General features: G+C 43.9%; 1 protein-coding gene across 3 annotated transcripts in view; it reads right to left on the bottom strand.

The window, feature by feature from the left end:
* Positions 1-611: 611 nt before the first annotated feature.
* Positions 612-18,680, bottom strand: part of KIF17 (kinesin family member 17) — a 35,293-nt gene continuing 17,224 nt past the window's right edge. For 2 of the 3 annotated variants that reach the window (XM_070741457.1, XM_070741459.1), the window contains 8 exons: positions 17,617-17,779; positions 14,381-14,463; positions 11,954-12,087; positions 9,371-9,602; positions 8,602-8,860; positions 6,598-6,671; positions 3,034-3,154; positions 612-2,184 (listed from right to left, as the gene is read on the bottom strand). In XM_070741457.1, the coding sequence (XP_070597558.1) occupies positions 1,988-2,184; positions 3,034-3,154; positions 6,598-6,671; positions 8,602-8,860; positions 9,371-9,602; positions 11,954-12,087; positions 14,381-14,463; positions 17,617-17,779 (1,263 nt within the window). In that variant the 3' untranslated portion in view covers positions 612-1,987. The remainder of the gene's footprint in view (positions 2,185-3,033; positions 3,155-6,597; positions 6,672-8,601; positions 8,861-9,370; positions 9,603-11,953; positions 12,088-14,380; positions 14,464-17,616; positions 17,780-18,680) is intronic. The other variant, XM_070741458.1, reaches the window with a different exon arrangement.

Genomic DNA, 18,680 nt, shown 5'->3' on the forward strand with positions numbered 1-18,680 from the left:
TGGGTGGAATAATGTAAAGTGGGTAAAGCAGAGTTTTCTGTTTGTTGTCTGTTTTTATTCTAAGGAGTGAGTGAAATTAATGCTGCTTTAATGCATTTATCAATACATGCTCTACAGCCGGAAATAAGCAGCAAGGGGGCCCAGTTTATGAAAGATGCTGAATTTCAGTTTATTGAAAGCCAGAATAAATACTTGGAATTATAAAGTTTGGCTTCATCTTCTAATGGGTTTATCAATCACTATTAACTACTACCACTCCCATTTATTCTCGGCTTACAGCAGTAACTTCATCATAGCAATTCAACCATAGTCTTGGTTGAGCGTGTTGCTCCTCAACCAGGACATTTTTTCTCTTCCCAAAGACTAGTCAGGGCAGATGCCTTGGGCTACGGCAACTCTGGGAGAACAGTGGTTAGGCAAATTCTGGTTAGGCAAAAAGAGAAAGATGTCATTATGAACACTAAGTATTTGGGGTAAAATATGAGAAACCTATACAGAAGGCAAGGACTCTCTCTCTCTCTCTCCTTCCCTGTTGGCTTCTTCAAGACCAACCTCTGTGGGATAACTGCCAGCAATAGGCCACTTTGGGCTAGGAAGCAATCAAGCTGAAGTTGTCTTAACAGACAGTTTATTATGTTTGGGAGGGAAAGGTGAATGTGAACAAATCAATAACACAGAGCAGTGTCTAAAAGTACAATGGGAATCCCACACAAACGGCAGCAGTACTGATTCTTCCCTACACCCAACACCCCTGATCTATTATTCTCAGCTGGTGAACTATTGTGCAAATCAGAAGCTTGTGTTTTGCTGCTGGCTACGCAGCTTGAAACAGACTGGCTTTCCCAGCTTCCTCTGGTCGGCTGAGAAGAAAGCGGGTGGCTGAGACGTGGCAGTGGTGCTGCTGTTACTAGAGGGTGGTTCCACCCCACCCACCCCTTGCTATAGTGAGGAAGAAGGCAGTAGCAGATTCCAGACTGATCTCAGGTTACAGAAGAAACATGGAAACTAGTATTTGGAGGGTTTAGGACGGCTACATTAAGGCTTTCATAAAAAATAAAAAGAATGCACTCTGGTACCCAAATGCCAAAGGCAAAAACCCCCCCAATGAGACGTGTAATGCTTCATGGAAAGTTCTGAGCAGGATGATTTGGGAAAGGATTGTTAGGTAAAGTCCAAGTCCTCTCTCTCCCGTTTATTTCTTCCCTCGGGTAAGAGCCATAAATGAAGGTGCCAGGATGAACAGGGAGAACAAGAACCTCTGCTGAAGGACAACCAGAGCCATCTCCCTCCTGCCCTCCACATGGGCAATTGGCTTGGGACAGTGATTCATGGATGCTCATCCTTAGATCTCCACCCTAGATCAACAGCACACTTATATTTTGCCAGGCAATTGCAATTGCCCTGTTGGAAGTAATAAATCACCATCCACTCTTCACCCACAACAGTTCCTTCCATCTTTCAAGCTACTCAAGAAGCCTTTTCTCCTCGAGAGGCCCCTCATTCTCCAGCCTGAGGCAGCAGCCTCTCTGTCCTCTCACTCTTCCCGTGAATCCCAAAAGGAGAGCAGAATCAGGATCAAAGTGGGCATGAAAGCCAATGATGTGTCCGGGGGCTTCTAACAAAAAAGAAGGGAAATGCAGGAGGTGATGTGATGGGGAGGAGAGAAGCTTATGGCCTGGGACTTTTGCTCCATGTCTTCTGGGACTATTTCCCTTCCTGTTGCTGGGCTGAGCAGTGATTTGGAGAGGAAGCACGGAGATGTGAGTACGAAACAGCAAAGGAACGGGTTGTGATATGAAGTGCCAGACAGTCCTGATCGGTGCGAATGGTCTTTAAGGAAGCACCTTCTAATTGCTTTCACTCTTCCCAAATGGGAAAGAAAAGCCTTGGGTTCTTGGAACTTCAACAGTGGCCACCAACAGGATGCCAGCGAAGGAGAGCTAGTGATTGGCCAGAGAGAACAGCAGGCAGACAACGGCTCCATCAGTCAGAGGGGTTCACCGTTCAGGTTGTTCCTGTTTTTCTTGCGTTTCGTCCTGGCTGAAGGGGAGGAGAAGTCCAGGGATTCCAGGCGATAGGGGCGTGGCTGGGGCATCTCCACTGTTTGGGCAGCAGGAATAGATATCAGGCTCGAAGTCAGCATGGAAGTGCTGTTGTTCAGCAAAGGAGGCGAGTTGTGGGAAACTGCAAAGGGGGGAAAACCAAAAATAAAAAGAGAAGTTTAATTTCAGGAATACCAACAACACAACCTCCCTGTCCATCCTCCAACCTCCTCAGGAGAAATTTATCCAAATGTCTTGCAACAATGCTCTTGTCAAGCCGGTGCAGAAGTTGGTGAGAAATTAACACACTATCTATAGAAGGCCTGATGTTGATGGGAACTTGGGAGGGGTGATTTTCACGGGGGAACAGATGCAGCCACAAAGCGTTCTTTCGAGTGGGTTCAAGGCCATCCTTTACCCATCCACCTGGGCAGAAGCGGAGGAAGTAACTGGCCACACTGGCACAATCTGGGTTGGCAACATGACAAGTTTTTGGGTGGGGGGACAAGGGATGTGAACTTTGTTGGCTCAGAGGCTGAAAGCCAACCAGGACCTGTAGCACCTCCAGAAGTGCCCATGAGTGACTCAGGAGAAGAAGAGGAAGAGCCTCTTCTTGATGCCAGAGTACGCAGGAGTATCAGAAGGCATGAGTGGCTGAACAGGAGAAGGTCTCTCTGTGAATAGATCTCTGGAACACTTGGCCACGCCTTTTGGGTATTTAAGGGTTAGTCTTGTGACGAGTGCAGAAGTCAACTTTCTAATGTGAGTGATGACTGTTTGGATTTGAATTACAAACTAAGAAAGTGAAATCTTGAAGTCCGGGTTTTCTGCCAACTCGGAGTGAGTCATGTTAATTAGAGATTGGATCAAAGAGAACTATTTGGGAGTTTTGGCTTTATGTTGAGACTTTAATTAACAGCTGATACGAACTGACTTATTTCTTGCTTCGCTAAGAGAAAAAAAATAATAAAGAGCACATGAAGGGATTTACCTAGACTCTTCATGGGATCAGCATTGAGAATCTGGCTGGCTCGTTTAGAGCGGAAGTAATTACTGGCAATGTTTTCACTGTCACTCTTACTCAGCATCATCTTGTAGCGGTCTTCTTCTGGCTGGGGACAAAGAGAAGGGACTAGAGTACCAGTTTATCCTCCTTCAGTTCAAGGAGAATCAGAGTTCTTCTAATTTTTAATATCAAAGACTCAGATTCCAGCTGATCTGAGACCTCTGCTTTAGAATAGAATAGAATAGAATAGAATAGAATATAATATAATTCTTTATTGGCCAGGTGTGATTGGACACACAAGGAATTTGTCTGGTGCATATACTCTCAGTGTACATAAAGAAATCTTTATCTTATCTTTTCAAACTCTTATTTATTCTAATTTATTCTACTCCGGGGGAAGGTTACTAAAAAAATCCCCATTTCCTCCCGATCAGCTGGGACTCAAGAGGCAGAGAATAGATGGGGGCTGGGGCCAGTCAGAGATGGTATTTTACCAGTTCTCCAAATTATTCAAAATTTCCACTACCGGTTCCCCAGAACTGGTCAGAACCTGCTGAATACCCACCTCTGGTGTAAATGTAAAAACCAGTCATAAATCATGGTTTTTTTCAGTGCCACTGTAATTTTGAGCAGTCATTAAACAAATGGTTGTAAATTGAAGAATATCTCTACAGCAGTGGTTCTCAACCTTTCTAATACAACCTTTAATATGACCCCTTAATACAGTTCCTCATGTTGTGGTGACCCCCAAACATAAGTCTAGTGCCAATTCTCCCAACAGAGCTTTAAGATGATTGGCAGGAAGGTCAGAGTGACCCCACCCCCCTGTAAACGCCTGATTGGTCGGGTTGTAAAAATATGATCCAATGTGCCAGAATAGAAGCTTTAGATCCTAACACCATGGGAAATGTGTCCTTTCCCATGGTCTTAGGTGACCCATGAAACGGTTGTTCGATCCCCAAAGGCAGGGGTCCCCAAACTTTTTACACAGGAGGCCAGTTTACTGTCCCTCAGACTGTTGGAGGGCCGGACTATAAAAAAACCCCTATGAACAAATCCCTATGCACACTGCACATCTTATTTAAAGTAAAAAACAAAATGGGAACAAATACAATATTTAAAATAAGAAGTAATTAAGTAATAAAGTAATTTATACATTTTTATTAACAAGTAAATTTAAACTTAAATCAAGAAACTCCCTCCATTTCTCCTTCCTTCCTTCCTTCCTTCCTTCCCTCCCTCCTTCCTCTCCACCTCTCTTCCCTCTCTTTTCTTCCTTCTCTCTCATTTGTTTCATTTTCCTCTCCCTCGTTTTCTCTCCATAATTTTCTCATTTTTCTCTTTTTCTCTCTCTCTCACTCTTTCCATCTCTCCCCCTTTCTCTCTTCCTCTCTATCTCTCCCTCTTTCTCTCTCTGTCCCTCTCTCTTTCTCTCTCTCTCTCTCTCTCTCACTCTTTCTCTCTCCCTCTTCCTTTCTCTCCCTCTTCCTTTCTCTCTCCCTCTTTCACCCTCTCTCTCTTGCTTTCTTTCTCTCTCTCACTCTATTTCTATCTGTCCCTCTCTCTTTCTCTCCCAGCACTGGACTTCGCCATCGCCTCCACCCGGCTCTCCAGCTAACCCCCTGAATTCGCCCGAACGAAGGCGGCGGCGGTTTCAAAGGACCAACACATGGTCCTTCTTGGTGCTGCATTGCTGCAGCCTCCAAGCTCCGCTGCTGTCCTCGGGCACTGTTACTTCTAAGCTGCGCTGAGAGAGAGAGAGAGAGCGGAGAGTACCGGACTTCGCCATCGCCTCTGCCCCCGTCCGGCTCTCCAGCTAAGAGGCACAGTCACGTCCACCCCTTCGCCTTCCACGGTGCCCAGTGCCCAGCCCCATGCCGCCTCCGCCTCCTGGTAGCGCGCCCGACCTCTTCCTGTAGGAACGGGTGGTGGGGTGGAAGTGGTTGGACTTATCTACACGCGCGCCTGCTGACTGGGAAGAGGGGAAAGAAAAAAAATCTGTGTCTCCAAAGAGGGGAGGGGGGGAAAAAAGAAAGAAAAAAAGAGCTCCAACTTGGCGGAAGGCATGAGGGGAGAACCGGGTGTGCTGCAGCAAGTTTGCTTGGCTTTCTGGGGCTTTTTTTTCTCCCCCTCCACCACCCCTGTCTGAATGTCGTTTGCCGCTTAGGAGTGACCCTCTCTCGGGCTTGTTGTGGATGCGGCGTGGCTGAGGGGAAAAGCCCAGCTGCCCAGGAAAGCACATTTTGAAAGTCTCTGCGGAGAGCCAAAATCCCAACGAAGCTTCTTTTTTTTCAGTAGTCGGTAAGGAGGGGAAGAAGAGGTTGAACTGGTTTTGCTAATTCGCGCTTACAGCTTTCCCCCTCATCCGCGCCGCATCCACAACAAGCCCGAGAGAGGGTCACTCCTAAGCGGCAAACAACATTCGGAAAGGGGTGGTGGAGGGGGAGAAAAAAAAGCCCCAGAAAGCCAAGCAAACTTGCTGCATTGAAGGAACAATGACGGCGCGGCCACCTCGCCGCTGACACAGCCCTTCCTGGCAGAGCCCTCCCCAACAGCTCCCGCCGCCAGCGCACAGCTCTGCTCGCCCGAAGCCTGGTGTTCAGGCTGCAGAGCAGGCTTCAGGCTCTCGGCTTCAGCAGCCGCCATTGGGCCGTTGTTTTCGTGGCGGCTGCCCTGCGCTTTTTAAATGCGCCGCTTTCCTGCGCTGCTTTCTCGGGCAGCTGGCTTTACTGGCCAGTGCAGGGTGGCTGCTACGACAACAACGATGCCATAGGGCAGCAACAGTTTCTCTCCCTAAAGGCGAGAAATAAATTGGCAAATTGCAGACCCGCTTTCCTCCCCGCCCCCTTGCCTCTCCACCTTCTCCTCGCTCAGCAGCCGACCGCGGTGAGTGGACAGGAGATTCGGGAGCTTATTATATTGATCAGTAAAATCTCGTGAGCTGCCGCGGGCCGGTTAAAAGACCTCATCGGGCCGCATCCGGGCCGCGGGCCGTAGTTTGGGGACCGCTGCCCAAAGGGGTCCCACTACTTTGCAGAGAGTGATAGAACCTAGTACCTGCCTAACCATATCCTATCAGGAGAGGAGTCAGAAAACATAGATGCTATGAGTATATACTTGCATACAGTGATGGGCTACCAAATTTTTTACTACCACACTGTGGTCGTGGCTTATGCAGGACGCTCTGCATTTTCTTTCAACATCTTTCAGTGCAAATTAGATGCTCTGGGGTGGAGCTCCATTTTTGCTACCCCCCTGCATCCACCCCCACCCCCTGCATCTGGGCTGCAGCCCACCCCTGCTTGCATATATGTGCACCTGGGAGGTAAACAGAAGAAATGACTTCAGATTAGCACTCTCTTAAACTAAGAGCAGGCAGGGTGACAGAGAGGTCACCAGAATGAATCCTTAACTCTCCATCTACACGCTAGTGCCCCCTTGTGGTCAATAGATCATGAAGTACGGAAGAGGCAAATGCCAATGACCGTAGACCTCCAAGTAACGCAGCGCTTATTCTCATGAGGCGCTGAGAACCCTTTTTCAACTTACCACTGTCACTGTGTCCCCATTCTCTGCTGATGAATTCTTCTTGCCTGCCTTAGTCAATGACAACGATGAAACTGCTGTAAAAAACAAAAGACAACAACAGTGCCTCTCAACTCCTTAAAAGTGCCTTATCAGTATCCCAGGCCTATATTCTGCCATGGAGAAGGGACAAGGACATCCAGTGGACACAACACACACACACAAAAGTTTACCTTTTGAGTAGTTTAGAGAATTTTATCATTGCACAAACTTTAAAATGCTGCAAAGCAAAGCACCATTTTGTGTTTTTCTAAGAACAGTTCTGCGTCCCCTAAGGACAATCCGTGGTTTTGGAAATAGGCTTCCCTGAACAAAAGTAGGAACAGTGTGAGACATGATGATACGGGCCCTAGAAGGCTAGAGAAGAGTGCACTCTTTAGTTTGCCTTCTTGTAAATGGCAATGCAGGCAATGGCCGGGATTTTCTGAAAGTTCTGGAAGCTATTAAAGGCTCTTCCAGGCTTTGGGGTGGAGTGATGGTTCAACCCCCGTTGGACTGGGAGGGGTGCTCTTTCTGTTATCTTTGGGCAGCCGTGATCTCTTTTGGACTTTTCTGCTTTTTCTGACTTTTAATTCCAAGTCACCCAGTCTTGGCAGTCAGGCAGGATGGGTAAATGGGTGGATAGATTAAAAAATAGAGAATGCCACTTGCAGGATTATAAAAGTAGGACTTTTATGCTTACATATTAAGCATATGGCAAATAAAATAAAAATGCTAAATTATACTAAAAGTTTTCCTAATTCTAATCATTCATGTTGACATATTTCCAGTTTTGTTTCATTTTAGTTCCTATCCCGTTTTTAATTATTTTCCTTTGGATAAACTTTTCTTGACTAGACTGACTGAAATTTATTTATTTATTTATTTATTTATTTATTAGATTTGTATGCCACCCCTCTCCGTAGACTCGGGGCGGCTCACAACAGTGATAAAGAACAATATGTATCGACAAATCTAATAATTTAAAATCTAAAATAGCAATTGTACATTTAAGAAATCTAAAAACAAGGAACCCCAATATAAAAAACATACATACAGTCATATCATGCACTAAAACTACATAGGCAGGGGGAGATGTCTCAGTTCCCCCACGCTTGACGACAGAGGTGGGTTTACAATCTTCAGTGGTTACATTCATCCAGTAAACCAAGCCAAAGCCAGGCAGGTCATATTTGGGATTAGCATACAGGTAGTCCTCGATTTATGACCACAGATGGACCCCAACATTTCTGTGGTTAAGTGAGGCATTGCCTAAGTGAGTTTTGCTCCATTTTACAACCTTTCCTGCTACTGTTGTTAGGTAAACTACTGCAGTTGTTAAGTTACGAACACAATTGTTCAGTGAATCTGACTTCCCCATTGACTTTAATTAAATAATAATAATAATAATAATAATAATAATAATAATAATAATAATTTATTAGATTTGTATGCCACCCCTCTCCGAAGACTCGGGGCAACTCACAATAACTTTGCTTGTCAGGTGGCAAAAGCTGATCTTGTGTCCTGGGGACACCTCAACCCTCATCTGAATTTTGACCATTTGACTATGGAGATGCTGAAATGTTCATGTGAGAAAGGGTCATAAGTCACTTTCTTAAGTGCTGATGTAACTTCGAATGGTCACTAAATGTAAGTCGAGGACAACCTGTACTACATGAATTAGGCCAGGAAGTTAATGGGATGCATTTGCCTAGTTTAGCGAGTTCTTTCTTGCCCGCACTGAGAGTAATTGGAGTAATTCTATCCAGATCAGAGGTGGGTTCCTGCCTATAGAACTGGTAGCAACCTGGTGGCCTGCCATGCCCCCAAACTGGTTCTCTCTCTAGGTGCCACCATCTTGTTTTTTTAGCACTGCACAAGTGTGCACTGGCCCAGCGCGCCCCCTTGGTGCACAAACCAGCAGTGAAGAAAACCAGAACCCACCCCTGATCCAGATGACACTGTAGTGCCTGGAGCTTCCCTTACCTGCAGGGAGGCTGGTCTTTTGAGTAACAGGCTCCGGGATTTTCCAGCAGCTTGATTCCTCATCCCAGGTGGACTCCCGCTTGATTTTATCAAAATTGCTATAGCTGCAGTCCCGTCGTATGAGAGGCTGCACCTGGTCCAGGAGCTGCTGGAAGAGCAGGAGTTCTCGCTCCTGGCGGCGGATGGTGGCCAGATAATCAATCCTTTCCAGTTCAAACTCTGATTGTAGATCTTTGATTTCAGTCTCAGCTGCCCGCAGCTGGGAAGGAAAGAATCGTTGGGTAAAAGTATAGTAATTATTTCATAATCCATTTAATATATGTTTCACTCTAGGTAAGGCAATGGACATGCAGCATCATGAATTGAAACTAGGAGCATCTTTAAATCAGTTATCTAAATAAAAACGTTCTCTGTAAAAGAACTGCAAGGTTTAAGAAAATACAGTACAGATGTGCTGCCCTTATCAAAAGCTATCAGAAGATTGGTTTTATATACAGGAACATTGCTGGGTGGTTTTATACTTGACAACTAGGCATCAGGAACATATGGACACAAAAAACATAAAGGCATACAAATCTAATAAATAAATAAATAACGCTTCTTAACCAACCAACCAACCAACCAACCAACCAACCATTAGAAAGAATGACAATGCAACTGATGCAGCCCAACAATGGATCAGGACCAACAAAGTCAGCTTCTGGATCCTGACTTACAGGTTGAAAACCATACTGGAAATGGACTGGAAATAAATAAAAGTATAGCTCACCTTTTCCTTTATCTTTTCAAGCAATCGACTTTTGGCTCGCACTTCCTCCTGGATAGAGTCATAGACATTGAGAAGGACCCAGTCGCTGCTGTCCTCATCTGATTTCTGCAGAGCTTCCAGTAGCTGCTGCTTCCGTTCATCTGCCATTTTCTTCCGACGTGTATGCTTTTCCTTCAGATCTTTGTTCTTGGCCTGTTCTCCTCCAACCACCTGTTGCTCCAGCATCTGCAGTCTAAAAGGCCAGAGAGTCACCTTAACTTTAGGCACCTCTTTTAAAACCATTTCTAAACCTGGGGATCCTTCCACCATGAAGGGCCTGTTGAGAATCCCTGAAGTCTGAGGCCTCTGTGCTATGCCATGGAAAAACCCGCTAGGATTAGACCACCCGCTGCAGAAGAAAGTTGAAGATGGCAGGCAAGCCGTTTTGTAATTTCAGTGACTTTTGTTACTGCTCTTGAGATCACAAAATATTTCAGCAACTCAAAATGAATATTAAGCATTGAGTAAGAGCATTCCACCAAGGCAAAGTAAAGTGCTACTCATTCATCTTCGAGTTGGCAGAAAATTATACTGACATGAAATTGATGGTATCTATTGCCATCCCCTATCCTGCTTCTACTGCTGCTTGTCCAAATCACCATGATCACCCCAAAGTATAATGGGTTTACACATTGTGGGGCTGCCCTTGGATGGTGGCAAAATAAGGGGGGACTCTGCTTTAGCATTAGTGCAGCTAAGAATGATTTCAGTCTGCCTCATTCGTAGAGATGAACATAACAACATTATGGGGATGTTACAGACAATTGATTCTGTCAGGGTATGTTTATGCTGTGGTTAGGTTCAAATGAGGAAAGGCGCTATGGATGGGCATCAGTTTTTAATCCCAGAGCTGTAATCCTTCAGAGATCAAACAGTACTCTAAGGCAAAGAGCTAAAATAAGCAGTAGAAAAGGCAAAGCCCAAAATGGGAGCCTGTGCTTTTTTCATCCCTCTCTTTTTTCCACTACCACATTTCTTCTTTTTCTCTTCTCATTGTCCTTTCTCTACCATTAGAAGATGGAAATGTTTCTTTTTAACCAAAGATGCGGCTGACTTGCTCAATTAAATAAGATGCATAACTCATTCAAACTGCAACATGTCTACTCCTGTTGTTGATTTTTAAAGCTCCTCTTGTAGTGAATCAGAGGAAAGTGGTGAGCTGCCATTCAGAACCTGGCAAGGGAGAAGGGGGCTCCATCTCCCTTCTTTTTGTTTTGCTGAAGCCTGAGCAGTTAAGAACCTCACATTCCCCATCATATGGATAAAGATGCAGCAATTCTCCATAAAGCAGAGGTCTTCAAATTTGGCAGCTTTAAGGCTTGTGGATTTCAACTCCCAGAATTCTCTAACCAGCATAGCTGGCTGGAGAATTCTGGGAGTTGAAGTCCACAGGTCTTAAAGTTGCCAAGTTTGGACACCCCTGCCATAAAGGGCGCTGAAGGCCTAGAGACACCTTTTATAGGTGATGCACATCTATTTGTGACCAACACTTTGTTATAAATCTGGATTGCTGAGAATCCTCAGATACTATTCCTTAAAAGTGATATGCCAGGATCCCAAGGCTGGCTAAGGTATAAGAAGAATGAATCTTCTCATATGCTTGCCCGTTTTCTTCAGTCAATGTTCAGAAACATTCTAGATTTACAGAGAAAATCTGCAAGGGAGAGTTCACCTAACTCCAAAGGAAAAGAGATCTGCCTGGTGTACTTGGGAGCCTCATGCACTGAGACCAATGAGAGGGTCCTTAATTTTTCCTGAGAACTTAAGTGCATAAGCAATGCTATGCTCGGTTGGATGCCTGGCCTACCTAGTCCAGCAATTTTCTCTTACAATGGCCAGCCAATTGCAGAAAGAAACCATAGGTCAACAGATGGCCTTCAGAGGCAGGCATGCTGCCATCGTCTAATAATAATAGCAACAACAAATAACAACAACAACAGAGTTGGAAGGGACCTTGGAGGTCTTCTAGTCCAACCTCCTGCTTAGGCAGGAAACCCTACACTACTTCAGACAGATGGTTATCTAACATCTTCTTAAAAACTTCCAATGTTGGAGCATCCACAACTTCTGGAGGCTGTTCCACTGATTAATTGTTCTAACTGTCAGGAAATTTCTCCTTAGTTCTAAGTTACTTCTCTCCTTGTTTAGTTTCCACCCACTGCTTCTTGTTCTACTCTCAGGTGCTTTGGAGAATAGGTTGATTCCTTCTTCTTTGTGGCAACCCCTGAGATATTGGAACATTGCTATAACCATTTATCTCCATGATTTCCCTGAAATGACCCAAACCTTCTTGGAAACAGCTAATCTGATAGCCAGCATCAACCCTTGTTCCATGTTCTCTAATCAGTTGTCCCAGGAATAAAATGCCTCGGTATAGTTAGGGTGAGATTCTAATTTGCCCGATTTTGTCTCACTTATTTTCACTGTGAAAAATATAGACTTTTTTTTTTTAAAAAAAAGCTAAATTGTTTTCCTTTCAAATAGTAACAAGAGGCATTCATAAACACCATTCCTTTGCCTCTGTTGGGCTTCTCAGCTACTGACCTGGCAAGCACTTCCTGCTGGTTCATAGGTATAAGAACGTCTTCAATTTCTTCCGTTCCAGGTGTGTCTGGTCGCAAAACCTTCCTCACTTGCTGGTCCACTGGGGGAGCAGACGACTCTTCTATATTGCATTCCTGAACATCAGAGAACATGGGAGGCAGCAATTGGGAATATACATTAGGTCTGGTTGACAAACGTCTGGGTAACCCTGCATTTTCAAAGTGCCTCCACAAAGAAATTGGGGCAAAATGAATCAAGAGTCTTGATTCTACATCTTCTGAATTAAGTCTAAAGTCAAAGTTGACTGGAACATGAGCATACCGCAGCTGCTTCCTATTATCCTTGGTTTTGATATTGTCAGACTTCAGCCCCACCCAAATGTTCTGCAAGGGGAAAGGAAGAGCAAACAATTCACTCTGCGTGAGTTGAAGATGCTCCAAACTGGAAAGCCATTCAGCTGTTGACTTCACAATGCTCGTATAATCCGAATCAGACCAAGATGGAGCATTTTCAAGATGTGTAAGTCCCCTGCCCTGCCCCTCCTGCATAGGCAATGTATAACACACATGTCTTCCCCCTCTGCCAACTAGGTCAGTTCAAGCTACTAGATGACATCATTCTACATTGACCGTATTGATCCATTGTAATGCATAGACACAGAGATACACTGAGATAAAGAATCTAGATATCTTCAATTACTGTGGTCCCTTGTCACTGCATGGGTTTGATAAAAATTGAAGTAAATAATATCTGGAATGCTCTATTATCTCTGTTTAAGAATACTGTACTTTGATAAAAATGCAGGCATAATTGTAAGCTACAAATGTTGGGAATGGTTAGGAGCTCTCAATTGTTCAATAAGCATTGATAATAGTAAAAACAAGTTACAGTACACCTGGTTTCTTAATTTATATACAGTGGTACCTCTACTTAAGAACTTAATTTGTTCCGTGACCAGGTTCTTAAGTAGAAACGTTTGTAAGTAGAAGCAATTTTTCCCATAGGAATCAATGTAAAAACAAATAATGCGTGCAAACCCATTAGGAAAGAAATAAAAGCTTGGAATTTGTGTGGGAGAAGGAGGAGGAAGAAGAGGAAGAGGACAGTCACTGCCGAAGGAAGAAGGTGAGGGGAATCAAAAAAATCCAAAACTTGGAAGGCTCGCTCTGGGCTACCAAAGCCTCCTTAAGTGCCACCAAAAGGCTCCTCTGGCAGCCCAGAAAAGCCCAACATGGCCGGGATTAAAGGAGGAATGGCAGGACACTGGCCAGGCCTTCATGCGGCTCTCAAATTTCCTGGGAAATTTTTCAGGGCTTGGGTTCTTAAGTAGAAAATGGTTCTTAAGCAGAGGCAAAAAAAATCTTGAACACCCGGTTCTTATCTAGAAAAGTTCTTAAGTAGAGGCATTCTTAGGTAGAGGTACTACTGTATTTTAGGAAATATTAAAATATTTCCCCTAAAAGGGAGGCAGAAACTCAGCCCCTCCCATCAGTGGGCCATTAAGCCCTGAGCCAGTCTATTCTACTTAACAAAGATCTGCCTCCTTCAGGCAGAGCTGTAGTAGGAATTGCCCAAAGCCCTTTCATTACATCATCACCCAGCAAGAGTCAACCAAGCCTTGGACTCAAGACAACCTGCAGTCACCCGGGCATGGCCCCATGAGAGTCTGACAACCAATCAGAATACAAGCTCAAATTCAATGCCAAACAGACCACATAAATCTCTCTCTCTGTTTCTCTCTCATACACACACCCATGTGGTCTTTGGCCAGGACATCAAAACCAGGTGGTCTTGTCCACCATTAAACCATCGTTTCACGCAGTCTACGTGTTTCTGGGTCTTTCTCCCCACTTGGAAGTGAACCCAGATGGACATTTCTTCCAACAGTAACTTTATAATAAAAGTAGTAGAAGTTTTCATAACTTTGGCTGCCTAGTCTGGTCTACTTCGTAATGCTAACATCGGGCTTGATTACAATGGTGATGGATACACTGTTGGAAAGCCTGAAAAGCCAGGGTGGAGACAGGTTTAATAAATTACTCGATCTTAACTTAAAATGCCTTTCATTGCTAATTACTTTAATTTAATTTAATGCAAAAATTTTGCATTATTGGATGCAGTTTTGAGATAACTCTTCAATTCCTCTGGCAGTTATAACATAGAACTCTGAGGAATTTTTTCCTGTAAAATAATATGAATTATAAAAAAAAGCAATTCTTATATAAATGCATTTTAGGAATACCATAACAATTTAAGAATCACAATCCTTAGAAAACCCAATTTTCCTCTCCTCAAAGCACACAGTATTGCTAAATCTACTCCATCTTAAAAGTATTTTGTGAACATTCTGGTATTGATGACATAAAAATAATGCCACATCTCCTTTGCTGTTTTATAATGAAGACATAGTTCCATCTGGCAGAATACCTTGGGTGATAATTCAGTATCTGCAGTAGGGATGAGTACTGTAGGAGCTTGGTCCAGAAAAGCTTCAATTGACTCTCCCATTTCTAGAAGAAACAGAAGGTGGAGATAAAATAAGAAGACCTTAGGAGAAAGATCTGTTAACATTTTGCAATTTGAATTGATTTGAGGGAGACATTTTTTAAAGGCAGCTAAACTTCCTGAAGGGCTAGGCAAACATTTTGGGCCCCTTCACTGCTTTGAGGTCTCTATGAAGAGACAGATGGCGATGCTGTTTAACAACTCTCACTGATCCACTGGAGCATCTTTCCAGAGTCTTTCCTGGTTATATCCAGGTGACTTATAGATATTGTAATATATATGAGTGCTTTTGACCAAAGTTTGGGAGCTTCAACCGCCCAAAGAGAAGCACTTCCATCTTATTTAGCTTATTTGTGCAGTCTAAGATGTGTCAAATTTTTCAGCTTTCAATCTCCAATCATGGTGGATGGTCAAAAGTTGTGGCATGCCTTGGGGATTGTAAAGATATTTTGATTACTTTAATTTAATTTAGATGTGCTTGATAAGTAACTAGAGAAAAATCATAACCTTTAACATTTTGTTTCATTTATGTGCAGTCTAATTTAATATATAACTTCTGCAAGACATCAGTTGCCACAGATTCTCTAGGATTGAGGCTAAAAACTAAACTATTTTCTTGTTTGTCTCTAGCTTCCATTGACAAATGAGTAGCTGACACCCGTTTACTGATCTTACAGTAAAACAGTTGCAAATTTTCATTTCATAATATTCATAGGATGCAAGAGAAGCTCAACAGAAGACACTTTGACTTTATTTATATCTGTTGTGGGTGTTTCAATCTAAAATTACTATAGTAGTTTCCTGATAGGTGTACTCAGTTCCACTCTCCATCCCTGATTTTAGTCCACGACAGTGTTGTGCAGGGTCCCTGAAGTTTTCGTGCTCTTCTTGTGTTTTGTCCTATCACAAGGTTCTACACTGGCTCCCTACAACAGTTGGAGTCTAGTTCAAACTATGGGTGCTTACAATCAGACACACCCCATCATAATTCTGTATCTGTCTTGTCTGCCTTGTTTTCTCCTGCTAGTTCTTTGTGTTTCCCAGGGACAAAGTTTTCTTTTACTTTGCCATTCTGGGATTGCAATCTCTAGACCAGTGTTTCCCAACCTTGGCTACTTATAGATATTTGGACTTCAACTCCCAGAATTCCCCAGCCAGCGAAGGCTGGCTGGGGAATTCTGGGAGTTGAAGTCCAGATATCTTCAAGTGGCCAAGGATGGGAAACACTGCTCTAGACCCATGATGGTGAACCTATGGCTTGTATGCCACAGGTGGCACATGGAGCTATATCTGAGGGCACACGAGGCCTTGCCCCATGTCAGCTCCAGCTGATTTTCGGACTTCTGGAGGACAGGGAGAGGCTGCTTTTGCCCTCTCCAGGCTTTAGGGAAGCCTCCGGAACCAGTGAATGGTGAAAAATGGGCCCAACAGGCTTACTGGAAATTCAGAAATGAGCCTCCTGAAGCCTAGGGAAGATGAAAAATGGCCCAATGGGCCCAGTGAGGCCACGCTCCACAGAGGTGGAGCGTGGGGGAGGTTGTGCATGCATGCACGAGGGGAGGGGATTGCATTATGGGTGTGGGCACACACATAAGTGCTATCTTTTGGCACTCTTTTGGCACGCAATCAAAAAAAGTTTCGCCATCACTGCTCTGGACTCTGGGTTTGCAGGTGTCAAGCCTGAAAATCTAGAAATCAACTCTCTCCTTGTCTTCATCTCTCTGAATGTGATGCTTTTTAAAGACCATTTTTATTTGACTATTAGGTTAGCATGGAGTTTCATTATTTTACCCTGCTCAGAGTAATACAAGTACTTTCCAGGTTATTGTTAGTTTATATTAATCATTATATTAATATTCTGGAATACTATGGGATATTCTTTTAACATGTACGATTGTTGCACTTGTTTTAGTTCTAATTATTGATTTTACTATTTTATTTATTTATTTATTTATTTATTTATTCAATTTTTATGCCGCCCTTCTCCTTAGACTCAGGGTGGCTTACAACTTGTTAGCAAAAGGACTTTTTAACAGAGCCAGCATATTGCCCCCACAATACAGGTCCTCATTTACCCACCTCGGAAGTATGGCAAGACTGAGTCAACCTTGAGCATGTGATGAGATTTGAACCGCAGACCTACAGATCTACAGTCAGCTTCAGTAGCCTGCAGTACAGAACTCTACCTGCTGCGCCACCCCGGCTCTTTAGTTGGTTTTTAGGTTATGAAAAACTAGTGGTTTTTAGGTTATGAATTCATTTTAATGGCTGAAATTTTGTAACTATTTTGTATTTGTATTTGTATTTATTAGATTTGTATGGGGTCCCTCTCCGAAGACTCGGGGCGGCTAATAACAATATAAAAAGACAATGTAAAAAAATCTAATATTAAAAACAATCTAAAAAACCCCAATTTAAAGAACCACTCGTACATACAAACATACTATGTATAAATTTTATAAGCCTAGGGGGAAGGGAAATTTCAATTCCCCCATGCCTGACGACAGAGGTGGGTTTTAAGGAGCTTGCAAAAGGCAAGGAGGGTGGGGGCATGGTCCGATGCCATGAAGGGCTTTATAGGTCATAACCAACACTTTGAATTGTGACCGGAAATTGATCGGCAACCAACCAATGCAGACTGCAGAGTGTTGGTGTAACATGGGCATATTTAGGAAAGCCCATGACTGCTCTCGCAGCTGCTTTCTGCACGATCTGAAGTTTCCGAACACTTTTCAAAGGTAGCCCCATGTAGAGAGCATTACAGTAGTCGAACCTCGAGGTGATGAAGGCATGAGTGACTGTGAGCAGTGAGTCCCGGTCCAGATAGGGCCGCAACTGGTGCACCAGGCGAACCTAGGCAAACGTCCCCTCGCCACAGCTGAAAGATGTGGATCGAGGAGGACGCCCAAGTTGCGGACCCTATCTGAGGGGGTCAATAATTCCCCCCCCCCCAGGGTTTTGTTTTTCTTTGGCTTGTACTGTGTCTTGATCAAGGCATGTAATAAATAACTATGCATATTTTCCAACTAAGAACAATTTACATTTTAATTATGTTACAATAATTGTTATAATCAGGCTACGTTTTGTAACCAGAATCAAGTTTTGGATTCCTACCTTACCTACAATCATGTAAGACCCAAATAACCTTTCACATGTACCTGTTTCACCTGTATCAATGTCTTTGCTGACATTTTCTTCCAAAGTGTGGAACTTCAGATCATAAGCATTCCTCAAGGCACTGATGTCTTCCTCAAGCCGGAAACGAGACTCTTGTTCAGCTTCATATTCTGCCTTCAACTGGGCCAGCTTCTCCTCGTACTCCTGAAAAATCAGCCAAGGCAATCTATTGTAATGCATCTTTGAACCACCCAGAGTCGCTTTGTAGAAAGAGATGGGTGGCATTTTCCTGTAAATTTAATTATAATAAATTTTAAAAACCCTCTAGACCAGTGTTTCCCAACCTTGGCAACTTGAAGATATTTGGACTTCAACTCCCAGTATTCCCCAGCCAGCGTTCGCTGGCTGGGGAATTCTGGGAGTTGAAGTCCAAATATCTTCAAGTTGCCAAGGTTGGGAAACACTGCTCTAGACAGCCTTGACTTCTAGCGATGTGTTTGTGACTGATAGGGACTTTAAATCTTTTAGGCAAAGGGAGACACATGGAATGAGACACGGCTGCCCCTGGACATGAGACATGGCGGAGAAGCCAGACAGGTGGGGTGGTGGATGGGGTTGGCAGGGCCATGAAGCACACATCTTACCAGAGTCTGGCAGCTCCGTCACTTCTCTTGGCCGGTCTGTGCAGGGAAACATCTTGCACAGTAAAGGAAAAACTTTCCCGAATTCAAGAAGTTGTTAATTGCTCACACTTGTGAGAGGTTTACTGTGCTAGATGTTTCCCGGCTGAGAGATGCGGCGGAGCTGCCAGTCTCCACTAAGATATGTATCTCGCAGGGGGGGGGGGGTATAATTTGGGGGTGGCAGATGGGGTGGTGGATGGGGCAGGGCAGGCTGCGAGAAGCACATCTCACCAGAGACTGGCAGCTCTATCGTGTCTTTTGACCAGTCTGTGCAGGGAAACATCTTGCACAGTAAACAAAAACCTCTCACGAGCATAGTTCCCTCTAAGCTGAGCAGTGAGCAATCGCTCACTTAAAAATCATCATCAACTCAGAGTTTTCCAAACCTGCCCAGAAGCCGAGAGGGAAAGAGTGAGAGGTAA

The sequence above is a fragment of the Erythrolamprus reginae genome, chromosome 2, assembly GCF_031021105.1.
Source record: "Erythrolamprus reginae isolate rEryReg1 chromosome 2, rEryReg1.hap1, whole genome shotgun sequence".
In the NCBI taxonomy this organism is placed as follows: domain Eukaryota; kingdom Metazoa; phylum Chordata; class Lepidosauria; order Squamata; family Dipsadidae; genus Erythrolamprus; species Erythrolamprus reginae.